Source organism: Zalophus californianus, chromosome 3 (assembly GCF_009762305.2).
Source record: "Zalophus californianus isolate mZalCal1 chromosome 3, mZalCal1.pri.v2, whole genome shotgun sequence".
NCBI lineage: Eukaryota > Metazoa > Chordata > Mammalia > Carnivora > Otariidae > Zalophus > Zalophus californianus.
In genome coordinates this window covers 135,299,577-135,314,055 of record NC_045597.1, presented here as the reverse complement: position 1 = coordinate 135,314,055, position 14,479 = coordinate 135,299,577, and the positions used below count along the sequence as shown (strand labels likewise).

The window sequence follows — 14,479 nt, the reverse complement described above, 5'->3', positions numbered from 1 at the left end:
TGATCAGCGGGGAGTCTGCTTCTCCCTCTCCCTCTGCTCCTCCCCACTGTTCATGCTTGCTCTCTCGCTTGCTCTCTCTCAAGCAAATAAATAAAATCTTAAAAAGAAAAAAGCTTTATTAAGGTATAATTTACATACCATAAAATGTACTTGTTTTAAGCATACAATTCAGTAATTTTTAGTAAATTTAGAACTGTGTGACCATTGCCACACTCTAATCTTAAAACACTGCCATTGTCCCCAAAAGAAATCTCATGCCCATTTGCAGTCATTATTCTCACAGTCAGCCTCAGGCAACTACCATTCTATCTTCTGTCTCTGGATTTGCCTTTTCCAAACCCTTCATACAAATAGAAGCATATTGTATATGGGGGGGGTTTCCTGTCTGTTTTCTTTCACTTAGAATATTTTTGAGTTCACCCATTTTGTACCATTTCCTTTTTATTGTCAAGTAGTATTCCATCATACAGATACATCATACTTTGTTTATTACCAGTTGTTAGAGATCTGGGTTGTTTTATTTTGGGCTACTGTGAATAACGCTGCTATGAATATTCATGTACTAGTTTGTATACAGACATATGTTTTCATTTCTCTTGAGTAGATCCCTAGGAGTAGAACTGCTGGGTCATAATAGTGCATTTAACTTTTTAAGAACCTGCCAAACTGTTTTCCAAAGTAGTTGCATCATTTTACATTCCCATCAGCAATGAGTGTTTTTCCACATCCTCACCAACACTACTGCCTACCATTTTTATAAGCCAAAATGTAAAGGTAAATATTTTTAAGAGCCTGAGAACACTTACACCTATCATTTTTTGCCATGCTGTACTTCCTAAATGTAAACTCTGCCACCTCTTAAACATCCATCCACTCCACAACATAAATGAAGACTGAATAAAATCTGAATGTGTTCAATACATACAGAAAACTATACATTTACATGAACTGCTCTTATATAAAATTCTACTTCAAATCTTAAAAAAAAGATTATATATGGAACACACAGTACATACATAATACCACTTAGAAACAGCATACATACCTAATTTTAGTTCAATTGCTGTGTTGGTGTTACATTTGTACTCTGCCAGTTTCTTCTCCACTGCACTCTTGTACTCAACCAAAAATTTCTCCATAGCACCAAATCCTAAGGGAAAGTTTTTAAAAGGTCTTGTTGGAAATGGTTTAAATAGTCAAACCTACAGAGGGTTCTTATTAGAAGTGGAATACAAGGAAGATTTAAAACATGCCAATAGGGGTGCCTGGGTGGCTCAGTTGGTTAAGCGACTGCCTTCGGCTCAGGTCATGGTTCTAGGGTCCTGGGATCAAGCCCCGCATCGGGCTCCCCACTTGGTGGGAAGCCTGCTTTTCCCTCTCCCACTCCCCCTGCTTGTGTTCCCTCTCTTGCTGTCTCTCTCTGTCAAATAAATAAATAAAACCACTAATAGATCTTAAAAGCGCAGGTCATTCTCCATATAATCCTAAAATAAATACACTGAGTCTGACTGCCTCATTATAAAACAAGAAGAACATCATTTTTGTCAGAGGCTTATGAACTAGGCTTGCTTTACATAAATTAGTAAATCTGAAAATTAACATAACTACTGACATTTCTTTATATTTAATACTAATAAATATTACCTGTTAGGATTTATACCTAAGCAGTTTTTTAAAATATAAAAAAGGTGCCACTGCTCCACCAAGACACAAGGTGAGAATATTCTTTGATAATTACAATAGCATTTCATCTCTAATACTGGAAAAATTCTAGCCAGAGTACTTCAGATCAACTATTAAAAAACCATCAACTGATAATGCACAGATTATCTCAGGTAGGACACACAAGAAACTGGTAATCGTGGTTATCTCTTAGAGAGAAGGAGTGCGAACAGGGTAAGGAAAGAAAATTTTCACTGTATTAAAAAAGTTTTTTTAACCATATGTGTACAAAGTCATAAACTATGGGCTACAAATTAAAAATGGAAGCAGTCCAGATAAACTTTCAAGCAAAGATGACAATAAATCTCCTGACAAAATGAACATAAAAATCATAAAAATTCAGGAAAAAAGAAGTCACGAGCAGAAACAAAAGAAAGGTACAACAGCATGCCATAAACTTTAACAAGTGGTTAAAACACACATACACAGAAAATAGGGAACATTTGAGGCAGTATAGATTGTCTGTTGTCAGAATTCCTGGAATGAAATCCAGGCTTCACCACTTACTTACCAGGTCTGTGAACTAGAACTAGAGCACATTACTTGACTACTCTGACCCTAATCTATAAAACTGAGTTAAAAGAACCCATTTCAAGGAATTATATATACTGTCAGCAACAAAATTTAACTTATGAAATCATACATTGGCTTAATCCCCACAAATCTATTAGACAAGTAAATAGTGTATCAGCCCCATTTCATATCAAAACGCTCAGGCTTAGAAAGAGGCTTAATTGCTTAAGTGCACCCAAATATTGAGTGGTGAGGCAGAGATTCAGATTTAGGTGTAATTCTTACTATATGTACACCGTACACATACGTATGTTCCCCCTCTTTTATAGTACCAGTGTACCCCCAAGATCCCAGAGTCACTATCTGGTAGAAGAATCCTTCCTTAAATATCTGTAGAGCTCACGTGATAGCCTGTCTATCCAGCATATCCATAAAAGTATAGTTAAGACTACAACGAAGGCACTGGGAAAAGATAAAAGTAGAAACTGTCCATCACTTCAAAAGATACGTAACTGGAAAAAAGTATATACTCACACCAAAAACAGTCTTAATACACGTACAAAATAGCAATTATTAGTTAGTAAATGCTGCAAACTGAAGAGACCCCAAAAAATAGAATGAACATGAAAATTATAGTATAAAATACTATGAGAAGTTTAGATGAAGGAAGAATGCGAGAACAATCTTTCTCAAAGGAATTCTAAATCGATCCTAGGAATATTAAAGCGCGAGAGATTAAAAAGAAGTCAAGGTTCAAGTGAGAGCCCTAGTGCAAGGCAAGGCAGCAATGCGCCAGCTCAGAAGTTGACTGTAGTGGAAGGTGGAGGGAGACCTGGAAGAGGAGGACGATCTGAACATTAAAAATCAGCTGGCGGGAACAGAACCAAACTACTGCGGCCGAGGCAGCAGTGCAAAAAAAGAACGAGAAGATAAACAGGCCTCAAGGCATCTGGTACCTAAGAAGCCAAATCGCGACTCTTTCCCCGGGCTTCTTCGGCCCTCCGCAGGGGCCGAGTTCTTCGCAGAAGGCACAGAACCCCGAGTAGTTGGGGGCGGGGGCACGAACCTCGGCCAACAGGGAGCTGGGCGGAGAGTTCCGTGCTTGCAGGCTGAAGCAAGCCTTCTGGAATCCAGGCCGGAGCCGGAAAGTTCCAGGCGGGCACTGTCACCACGGTCGCGGCGTTCTTTCCCAAACCTACCCGCCCCCTCCCCTTGGTAAACTTTTCCCGGGAACTTACCCGCCATTTCCGAGCTGCGAGCACCCGCGGCTGAGGAAGGACGAATCAACCCGCGCGCTCCCTGGCCGGAAGTGAGCTCATTCTCTGACGCATTTCCCCCGCCCACCTCTGGCAGGTCTCTAGCCAATGAGAGGAGGAGATTCGAGGCGCCGGGAGGTGGAAGCACCTCCAGGGGCGGGGCTGACACCGCGGGGAATGCTCCGACCGTTGCCTAGCCACGGCGACTGCAGTCAGCCACTTTGCAGGCCCGAAGCCGGGGAGGAGGCCGCGTAAGAGGCCGTCTATGTTAAGATGCTCGCTGGCTCACCCGTGGAGAGTTTCTTTGGGATTGGATTTGGAATGATATAAATACCGTAAAGCTGTTTTCTATTACGCCAGCGATGTTTCGGAGACTGGTAGAAAAACTTTCCCCTTGACCTGCACAAACACCTGAGGCCTAAGTTTATGTCGGTAAAATGTAGGGATTGAGTTGCAGTTGCAGGAGAAATTTACACTTATTTTGTTTCTACTTTTGCAGTAAATTCTTATTTTTTCTTTTGTCATGTTTTTAAGCAGTATACAGTGTAATATTTAGGTACTCTGCTTTCACTCTTAGGATTACTAGGCAACCATTGGTGCGCGGAAATTGTTACCTAATAATACCTCAAAGTGGCCTGATCTGTCCTACATGTCTCAAGTCCTAGTGGCCTGAACCACATCACAGGATGCTTCCTGATTTGGGTCTTAGGGCTTGTTAGTACTTAATAGCTGTTGAAACTTTTGTCCCAGAAGTTAAGGCATTATTTAGGTATCCATAAATATTCTCACAACATTGTCTAGACCCTAAAATGCCTTGTCTCAGCAAATGTTGGTTAATAGGCTTTCCAGTGTTATTGCTAGAGCTAAAATGGACCCTTGGAATGAGAGTCTAGAACTAACACTTCCCCTCATTTTAGAAATAAGGACATTAAAGCCCAGAAAAGAGACATTGTCCAAGGTCACACTCAGTATACAGCCCATGTAAGAGTTCATTTCTCCAGACACTCAGCCCAGTATTTGTTCAACTGCATGGAGATGGCCCTCTCGAAGATAAACATCAGAAAAGGTACCGAGAATGCTCAGATCTTTCTTTACACCTTAATGAAGCACAAGTAATTACCATCCTAATGTTAAGAAGAAAACTGAAATCTGCTATTAATGACATTATGTATCAAAAAATGAAAACGATCTTTTTTTTAGTAATCGTTTTTGCCAAAATGGCAAGACTCGTTTCTTTACAAAACCATCTTATTTGTAGGTTGGCCAATAGCTGACAAGCAATTATCCTTATAATAAGAAAGTAAGCAAATCTGAAATAGATTCGTCGTGTGACTTTATGGTTAAGTTGTAGGGAAGAAGTGTAATGAAACCTATATATGATAAATATAAATAAGAAATAAAATGAATATGAAGAAGTACAATTAAACATATATTGTGTGACTAGCATTTAGTATGGTCTGCTTACAGAATTGAGGTTATAGGGTTTTTTTTAAGATTTTATTTATTAATTTATTTTGAGAGAGAGTGCAAGCAGGGGGAGGAGCAGAGGAAGAGGGACAAGCAGACTCCATGCTAAGCATGGAGCCCAATGGGGGGCTTGAACTGATGACCCTGAGATCATGACCTGAGCCAAGATCGAGAGTTGAATGCTTAACTGACAGCCACCCAGGCACCCTGAGGTTATAGTTTTATATTGTCCTTAGAATTGTTCATACAGCGGCGCCTGAGTGGCTCAGTTGGGCGTCTGCCTTCGCTCTGGTCATGATCCTGGAGTTCTGGGATTGAGCCCTCCATCGGGCTCCCTGCTCCGCGGGGAACCTGCTTCGCCCTCTACCTCTGCCTGCTTCTCCCTCTGCTTGTGTTCTCTCTCTCTCTCTGTCAAATAAATAAATAAAATCTTTAGAATTGTTCACACATATTTTTTACAATGCCACGGAATATGTGTTTAGGTACAGTCATTCTGAAAGAATGACTTCTTTCAGAAAGGTAATAGTAAATTACCAAAAAGGAAAAAGGCATTTTCTTTTTTTGCAGGGTTTTCCCCTCTCTTTTTAAATTTTATTTTACCTTGTTCTAAAGGGGATTTAGGAGGTAAATGTTAACCACCATGGAGTAAAATTTCTGTAAAAGGGATATGCTGTCCTTATACATATGGAAGAGGCAGTAAAGGGCTGTGGAAAGTTCAATGCCCTGCTAGCCTCAGTTCTACTACTTCATGATCATGTAATGTTTCATCTATTAAGTGAAAATAAAACTATCCTTCCAGTCACCACACCTGGGTTGTGAAAATCAAATGGAACAATATTTATGAAAGAGGTTTCTAAACTCTAAAATTATATGTTAATATGAAGTGATAGTAGTATGATAATTTTTATTCTAAAAAAGGATGCTTGGAAAAGGCATTTTTCTCCAAGGAAAAAGCCATATTTCACTATTAGGAATTAACTAGCAACCATGTGTTTGATAGGGTTCAAGTGCATATGGACTAGTAAATTTTGGCATCCTGTGTGGAAACCTCCAGGAGAGATTTTTTTTTTTTAAAAACATGGTATTAAAGAAATGGACATCAGACAATGCGTATAGAAAATCTGAGATCTAAAAGAAAAATGCAGATACTTAATGTATCTTTATTTCAAAATATATACCTTTCTACAGGTAAGTAACAATAGCTAGTTAACTCATTTGTTTAGTTCATAGCAGTAATGTGGTGGGGGGAGGCAATGAGTTTTAATTCCCAGACCAATTACCCAGAATGCCCTACCCACCTACTTGATTTTCATGAGTTAAAATAAAGTAAAAATAGATCAGTTCTTATAGAAAAATATTAGAATAACTTAAAGACACACATTGCTAACAATTTGCACATTCCATTTTGTAACTCTCATACACTACCATAGGAATACAAACTAGTACTTTTTGAGAAGTAATTTAGCAATTTTAACAAATTTAATGCATTTTTTAATTTGTATGCTTTTTAAATTTATATATCTTTTGAGGTAGCAGTTCCACTTACAAGCATTTGTCCTACAAAACTCTTTGCATAAGAATACAAAGATATATGAACAAAGATGTTCAATGCAGCACTAATTTTACTGAAAAATTGGAAATAGCCTAAACATTCATCAAAAGAGGTTGGTTAATATGTACTGACTTGGGAGAATATCTACTATATAATAGGTTAAAAAATAAATTATACAGGGCGCCTGGGTGGCTCAGTCGTTAAGCGTCTGCCTTCGGCTCAGGTCATGATCCCAGGGTCCTGGGATCGAGTCCCACATCAGGCTCCCTGCTCAGCAGGAGACCTGCTTCTCCCTCTCCCACTTCCCCTGCTTGTGTTCCTGCTCTCACTGTGTCTCTCTCTGTCAAATAAATAAATAAAATCTTAAAAAAATAAATAAATAAATTATACAATATTATAATGTTAGGTTATTCATATAAAGAACGGTGTTTTGATATAAACATAGAAAACATCTAAAAGCATACCTAAGAAGTTTAACAGTGACTGACTGCCTCTAGAAAGGAGAGTTTGGAGGAGAGAATTAATGAAGGATTAAAAAAAAAATACTGTTTGCTACTTTTAATGAGGCTATGTTGTTTTCTTTCATAATTAGAAACTTAGCATCTTTTTGGAGGTTTTTGGACATATTTGCTAACTTCTTACCCTCTTCTTTACATTCTATGAATCAAAGAGAAACAGCTTAATTGAAACAAGGAAGAGTTGAAAATTAATATTTCTCCTTTTTCATTATGTCATTATTTTCAGGCAAAGATTGGTCAAAATGAGGGAAGAGCACTATAATTGCTTATACTTGTTTACAAATGACCATCCAGTGATGCATGCTTCACTTTTTGAAACTATAATTTGTAAGAATGGCATTAATTATGTGTGCCTACCTAGGGTAATACAATATTGCCTAAGATATTTCACATTCCATAGTGAAAAGGCTGTTTCAAATATTTTTTTCAATGATAGCCAACAAAAAAATGAGCATTATTCTTCTGTCTTAAATTTTTTTGTTGTTTCTTAATATGGAAAGCTTCAGGGTACAGGGAGGGTGAAGAAAACTTTACCAAAGATACTTAGATGTTAAAGAAATAAGACTGAAAGGTGATAAAAATTATGACTAAAAATATTCATTTTAAACTGATACATTATTTCAGTCATTGTCTTTTTTTTGACTGGCATAAAACACATAAAATTGACCATCTTAATCATTTTTTTAAGACTTTATTTATTTATTTATTTGAGAGAGCACAAGCAGGGGGAGGGTGGGCAGAGAGAGAGGAAGGAGCAGGTTCCCCACTGATCAGGGAGCCCAGTTTGGGCTCAGTCCCAGGACCCTGGGATCATGACCTGAGCTGAAGGCAGACGCTTAACCGACTGAGCCACCCAAGTGCCACGACCATCTTAATCATTTTTAAACACACAGTTTAGTAGTGTAAAGTATATTCACATTATTTTGGAAGCTGTCATTTTAATGGACTGGTTTTCAGCCAACTTCTCTGTGATCTATTTACTAATATTACTATGCATAGCAAGACTTTTTTTTTTTCTAAGATTTGACAGAGAGAGACACAGAGAGAGAGGGAACATAAGCAGGGGGAGTGGGAGAGGGAGAAGCAGGCCTCCCATAGAGCAGGGAGCCCCATGCGGGGTTCGATCCCAGGACCCTGGGATCATGACCTGAGCCGAAGGCAGACGCTCAATGACTGAGCCACTCAGGCGCCCGGTGCATAGCAAGACTCTTAACTTCTATCATATAGACACAAAAAGTGAGTAGCTTTATACCAGCTATATAATGCCATTAGTCAAATGTTTAGTTCATAAACCCATCCCTTAAAAGAATTGTAAAATAAAATAGTTTAGCTTTATGATAGTGTTTCTTATAAATTTTTTTATAAATCAGAATTTTGAGGAAATATATATATATATATATATATATATATACACATATATATGGTTATCAGCAAACCAAACCAACCAGTCACTGTGCAAATTAGTAAAGTTTAAAGAATTCTGAAAGTTTTGCTAGAGGGAATCCAGACTTTAAGTTTGTTGTTAATTTCATCAACACAGGGCTCTCAGAGAATCCTTTTGCCTGTCTCTTGAATGAGCTAAGAGGAAGAAAGGGTCATGCCAACTGGCATCATATAACACAGAGAGAACCTGCTTCATCAGGTAAGAAGGGTGTGTCGGCAGGGTTAGGATGCATTTAAATAATGAAAGGTTTACTTTTTCACATCTTTGTAAAATTACATTTTGTTGTATATGAGGAAGTTTATGTTATAGATACGGTATGATTTTTAAACAGTTTAAGAGAAACTAAAGTACTTTGAATAATATAGAATCAGAACTTAAAGCACAGTGATTTTAGAAATCAGGTAATCTAGTCACTGCCATCTTTTTTTATTTGGTAACATATGCATAAAAACTTTTGTTCGTATCTCCATATAAATATATATCTAATATATTTTTATTAATCTTCATTCCTGTGTTAAATATTACTATTGTTAACCTTTTATTTTTTAGACAAAAAAGAATATGAATACTATTTTTTAATATATCCCACCCAAGTAAATCACCTGTGCTCCCCTGAAAATCCCTGACTTCATCCCACATTCTTGCTTAAGGCTTCTCAGCAAGATACTGATAGACGTGATACTGTTGGTATCTCTGTTTGGTCCTTTGTTTTTCTACTTTTTTCTTCCCATTCTTGCTATTGAAAGGGCTAATTTCCTTCATGAAATACTTTACTTTGGAAAGAAAGTCATTGCGTCTGGCACATGATTGACATCTATTAAATGTTTGTTAAATGATTTTGTAGTAATACCATCAAGAACACAAGTTCTCCCCCAAACAACTAAGCTTCCACTTTTGTTGCAGCACTTCATGGTTCTTGGGATTGGAAACTGCTAAGTTTCAGGACATGTGGGTGGCTCAGTCCGTTAGGTGTCTGCCTTCAGCTCAAGTCATGATCCCAGAGTTCTGGGATCGAGTCCCACATCGGGCTCCCTGCTCAGCAGGGAACCTGCTTCTCCCTCTCCCTCTGCCTGCCTTTCCCCCTGCTTCTCCCTCTCCCTCTGCCTGCCTTTCCCCCTGCTTTCTCCCTCTCTCTGACAAATAAATAAATAGAATCTTTGAAGAAAAAAAAGGAAACTGCTAAGTTTCTTTGCTTTAAAACATCCTTCAGCAGGTGATTAGAATCAAAGACTAAAAATCACCGTATTCATGTTCAACCCATCCTACCAACATGTGTATAATACAGGCCTTTCTTTCTTATTAAATTGTTCTTTGGATGTCACCAGGAAGTAGCTCTGGCCTAAGGTGGGTAGTCAACACAATTGCCAGGAGATGATCCTTTGCCAGAGTACATTTATTCCTGGTAGCTCCAAAGACATGATTCTCCAGGACACATGTATTCTTGTAGATGAGCCCAAATCATCAGTAGCCCTGATTTTCCCCAGAAAATTTTAACCCAGATTCTAGCTTTCTCACAGAGCTCTAAGACAGCCTAGCTATTCCTCATCAGCAGCTTACCCTGTTCTTTTATACTTCCATCTCTACCCTTCAATCAGTTAAGCACCCAAACATTCACTAGATGTAGGCTGTCATCTCCCCAAAGCCAGGTCCTATCAGGAATATACTTACAGAGCCGAAGGAGAGGTATTGGGTAAGTGGTACAGTGGATATAACATCCTTCCTCCTTTTCTCCCTGGGTTTCCCACAACAAACAGGAGCAAACCCATGCTGTTCCCCTGCAGCAGCCCCACATTTCACCCCAAGTGAGGCTTTTATACTCTTCTCTCACTTCTCTCCAGTTGGCTTCATTGAGGCCTGCTCTATCTGGGGCCTGCTGTGTTCACTCACCAAGCTAGGCCTACTTATCACAGAAAGATTGCTTCACTTTCTGATCTATCCTCCTAGGGGATAATTATGAATCATCACCTTCTCCACTCTTAAGCTTATTTACCTCTTATTGATAACTCCTCCAGGGCTGGAACTATGTTATCTTCATCTCTGAGTTCTTACTTGAAGTGAGAACGAATTCTTTTACCATTTATGAAAGATTTTTATTCAGATGAAGTATTATATTGAATACATTAATATTTTTTTAAAGATTTTGTTTATTTATTTGATAGAGACACAGTGAGAGAGGGAACACAAGCAGGAGGAATGGGAGAGGGAGAAGCAGGCTTCCCGCTGAGCAGCCCAGGACCCTGGGATCATGACCTGAGCTGAAGGCAGACGCTTAACGACTGAGCCACCCAGGCGCCCCCTGAATACATTAATATTAAGCTTGCTCATATCCTCTCTTCTTAGGCCCACTCTCAGGTTTGTTTATCTTCCTCCCCTCTCTACCTGGTCCTTAAGGACAATTCCTATATAAATGGAATTATTTGTTTACTGCAATACTGGGTTGTATTCTCATTTTATGAATTCTTACCTAAAAATCTGAATGTTGACTTTAAAAAAATATCTAATATTCTTATTTAAGAACAAATACTTGGAGAAATGAAAACTTCTATTTAAAAAATGTTGTAAGAACAATTGTAAGGGGTTCCTAAAATATTTTAAAATATTAACAAATAATTATAATATTTTGTTTTATGTAAGTTTTGCTATGCCAGAATCACAAGAAAGACCAGGAAGAAGTTTTCTTTTCAAAAAATTGTGGCTGCACATTTACTTTGTCCTTGGGTGTATAGAAGCCCTGCTGAGCTAAATCGTATGTTTCTTTTGTTTAGTAAAGAATTTTTTTGCTATTTTTTCCTTTTGAAGTGGGCTTTCAAATTCTTTGATTTTCAGATTTTGAACTTCACATTGTTCTTTTGAGCAAAATGCACAGAAGAACTGTAGCAGGGAGAAGACAAATGTCCAATTCTTTCAAATAGTATCAATATGATTTAATTATCTTAGTTTTGCTTTGCTTTGCATTAAAAAAATAAATCACATAATGTGTTTAAATGCCAAATGACAACTTCATTTACTATTAGGAGATTTAATTGTATGTGAGCCCATGTATAAGCACAAATAAAAATTGCATAGTTATGTATTTAGTATGTCACAACACATTATCCATTTATTAAAGGAAGATAAGTACTTACCTAAATCATAATTGTGACAGATAAGAACAATAAGCTGTAATTTAAAAGGTCATTCTTTAGTGAGCCTTACTTTATTTTTATGCTATTTAATTCATATATATTTTCCATTGGGGTCATATGGGGTTGAGATTTTTAAAAGATAGCCATAAACTTTTTATCTCTTACCAGGCTTGGGTTAAGAAAGGGTTAGGGCATTCCTAGTATGACATCAATATGTTGTAAACAATTCCAGGAGATTCTTACCCAGTGTCAGTATCCTAAAATATTCCAATGTGAGAAGAAGACTTTATAAATTAAAGTCCTCATACAAATATTAACAATGATGCTATAGAAATTGGAGTGAGAGGGCACCTGGGTGGCTCAGATGGTTGAGCGTCTGCCTTCGGCTCAGGTCATGATCCCAGGGTCCTGGGATGGAGTCCCACATTGGGCTCCCTGCTCAGCGGGGAGTCTGCTTCTCCCTCTGCTTCTTTCTCTCTCTGTCTCTCATGAATAAATAAATAAAATCTTAAAAAAAAAAAGAAATTGGAGTGAGAGATAGAATAGGTTAGGGTAGATGATTTCACATCAGGTGGGCCTAAAAAAATCTTCACTGGAGGGCTCAAAAATATGTTCTCTAAAATATCTCCTCTATTAACAATTATATGTATGGACTCCCTGCAAACTAGAATGATTGCAGATCATGGAAAAAGTCAAGCATAATACTCAAATTTTAATGGAAAAAGGAGGAACTGAGAGATCATACTTTGTTTAGTCTTCTTCTTTGAAATACTATGGTGTTAATCTTTGAAAAACAATAACAACCAAAAAAACCAAAAACAAAAACAAAAAAAAGAAAGAAAGAAAGAAAAAAACCAACCACCCTAATTTACGAGTCCACAGAAGGTGGCCACGTATCTATTTTCCAACATGGTTTTATAAAAAGCAATCTTGCTAAATAAACTTATTTTGCTTCTTTAAAACAAATAAATGGCAAAAAAAAAAGTGTAATAGTAGGTCTGGTTAGATATACAATCATTGCTGACCTTATGCAAAATTGTGATTTAGAGAAAATTCAATTATCTGCTCCAGGCATTGTTTAATATATTCAGATTACTCACACATTTGTACTTGCCACATACATACAGTTTCAAGTTCTGATTCATTCACTTAACATTATATCATAAACTACATACTACTATTTCTTTTATGTGACCAAGTTACTAAGGAATCTGAACTTGGTTGGGGTATGAACTAAAATGCTTTCTTTTTCTCTAGTCATTGCGCCACTATACTATGTTCCCCCCAGGTAGATTCCATACTTTTCTGGTCTTTTAAGTTATTCAAAGTCTAGCCTATCCTAGTTAAAACTTCAGTGTTTTAAAACCTCCTCCATTGCTGTCTAGCTTTGTAGCCACAGGGACTTGAAATGAAGAAGGGAGTATAGACAATTTTTCACTCCTTCTCCTTTTCCAAACCCCTAAAGATTGGGTTGGGGTATGTCCGGTCTAGGATATTTCTTCTTTCCTTCTCAAGGCAAGCTCTTCTGGTGTTGGGGGCTAGAAGTAGGAATAGAGGAGAGATGAATCTAGCTACTTAACTACTCTATATTTTGGTTATCTTTGCTTCTCCAGTTGATATTGGCTGCCATCAGTGCCCTTACTGTCTCTCACATGGCATGCATTCTTAATTTATTCAGTGAGTTGAAAGGGACATCATTTTGTACCAACCCTGAGAAGAAAACTCTGACTCTTTGCTGCTTTTGTCTCCTTTGTTAGTAGACCTCCCTTTAGGATGGAACACTGCAAAAGCAATTCAAGTCCCAATATCTTCCTGGTGTCATTTGACCTGTAAGAAATTCATGTATCATCTCTTGTGTGACAATCAATGTCCCCAACACAATGGGCACACATAGACTTATATCATCACAGATAATGAGATTTAAAATGCTAGCCAATGCCAATGCTCTTTATTTATTTTTTAAAGATTTTATTTAAAATAAATTTATTTTTTATTATTTTATAGAAGGGTAGAGAGAGAGGAAAAGAGAGAAAATCCCAAGCCGGCTCCATGCTCAGCACAGAGCGCAATGCAGGGCTTGATCTCAAGACCCTGAGATCATGACCTGATCCAAAATCAAAAGTCGGATGCTCAACTGACTGAGCCACCCAGGCACCCCTTAGAAACAGAGATAATAACATAAGATAGCCCTATTTCACATGGTTGTTTTGAGGATAGATTCATATTAACTGCTTAGGATATTGTTTGATACATAGTAACTATTCAGTAGTAAATATTAGTTACTATGAACTATGCATCAGTATCTTGTGTATTTGGTTAGCTTAAGTGATCTTTGGGTCATTTACAAGATGATTTCTGACCTCTGGAACCGATGACCAGATATTCCGGACTTCAGTGACTTCACCATATTAAGCCTTTTTTGAAAGACTTAACAGTTGGCCTTCAGCAATCATGCCTCTCTATCTCAATATGCCCTTCAGACTCAACAATCTTTAAAGTCCCTTCTTCCAGTTTTGCCTATCTCTGTATCTGTGCTTACCTGTCTATGTTTTCATCTTAATTTAATGTCTTATAAGAAACTCTTATTCCTAAAAAAGGAAAGTGATAGGGGACAAAAGATGATTTATGAAGATGGTCTTCACAGAGGTGTGTATTTATTTTTTTATCAAACATTTTTATTGACTACTGCTATATGCCTAACCCTGTACTAATTCCTAGAGATACAGAGATTTTTGTTTTATCTTTTTCTCAATTACTTATAGTGAACATCTATCATGCTTAAGAATCTATGTGAGTTCACAGTCTCTTGTAGTATTTTTATTTTTTTTCAAAGATTTTATTTATTTATTTGACAGAGGGAGACACAGCGAGAGAGGGAACAC

General features: G+C 37.5%; 2 protein-coding genes across 3 annotated transcripts in view; one reads left to right on the top strand and one right to left on the bottom strand.

Moving 5' to 3' along the window:
• HAT1 (histone acetyltransferase 1) overlaps positions 1–3,532 on the bottom strand; it is a 61,812-nt gene extending 58,280 nt beyond the window's left edge. The window contains exons 1-2 of the mRNA XM_027588359.1: positions 3,474–3,532; positions 1,046–1,150 (exon numbers count right to left, since the gene is read on the bottom strand). Coding sequence (XP_027444160.1) covers positions 1,046–1,150; positions 3,474–3,480 — 112 coding nt within the window. The 5' untranslated portion in view covers positions 3,481–3,532. The remainder of the gene's footprint in view (positions 1–1,045; positions 1,151–3,473) is intronic.
• SLC25A12 (solute carrier family 25 member 12) overlaps positions 1–14,479 on the top strand; it is a 194,907-nt gene that overhangs the window by 72,123 nt on the left and 108,305 nt on the right. Inside the window, exon 1 of one of the 2 annotated variants that reach the window (XM_027588358.1) lies at positions 8,569–8,670. The exons of the other annotated variant lie outside the window; for it this stretch is intronic. The gene's annotated coding sequence lies outside the window, so the exon portion shown is untranslated. Of the gene's footprint in view, positions 1–8,568; positions 8,671–14,479 lie in introns of those variants that run through there. 2 annotated transcript variants of the gene reach the window in all.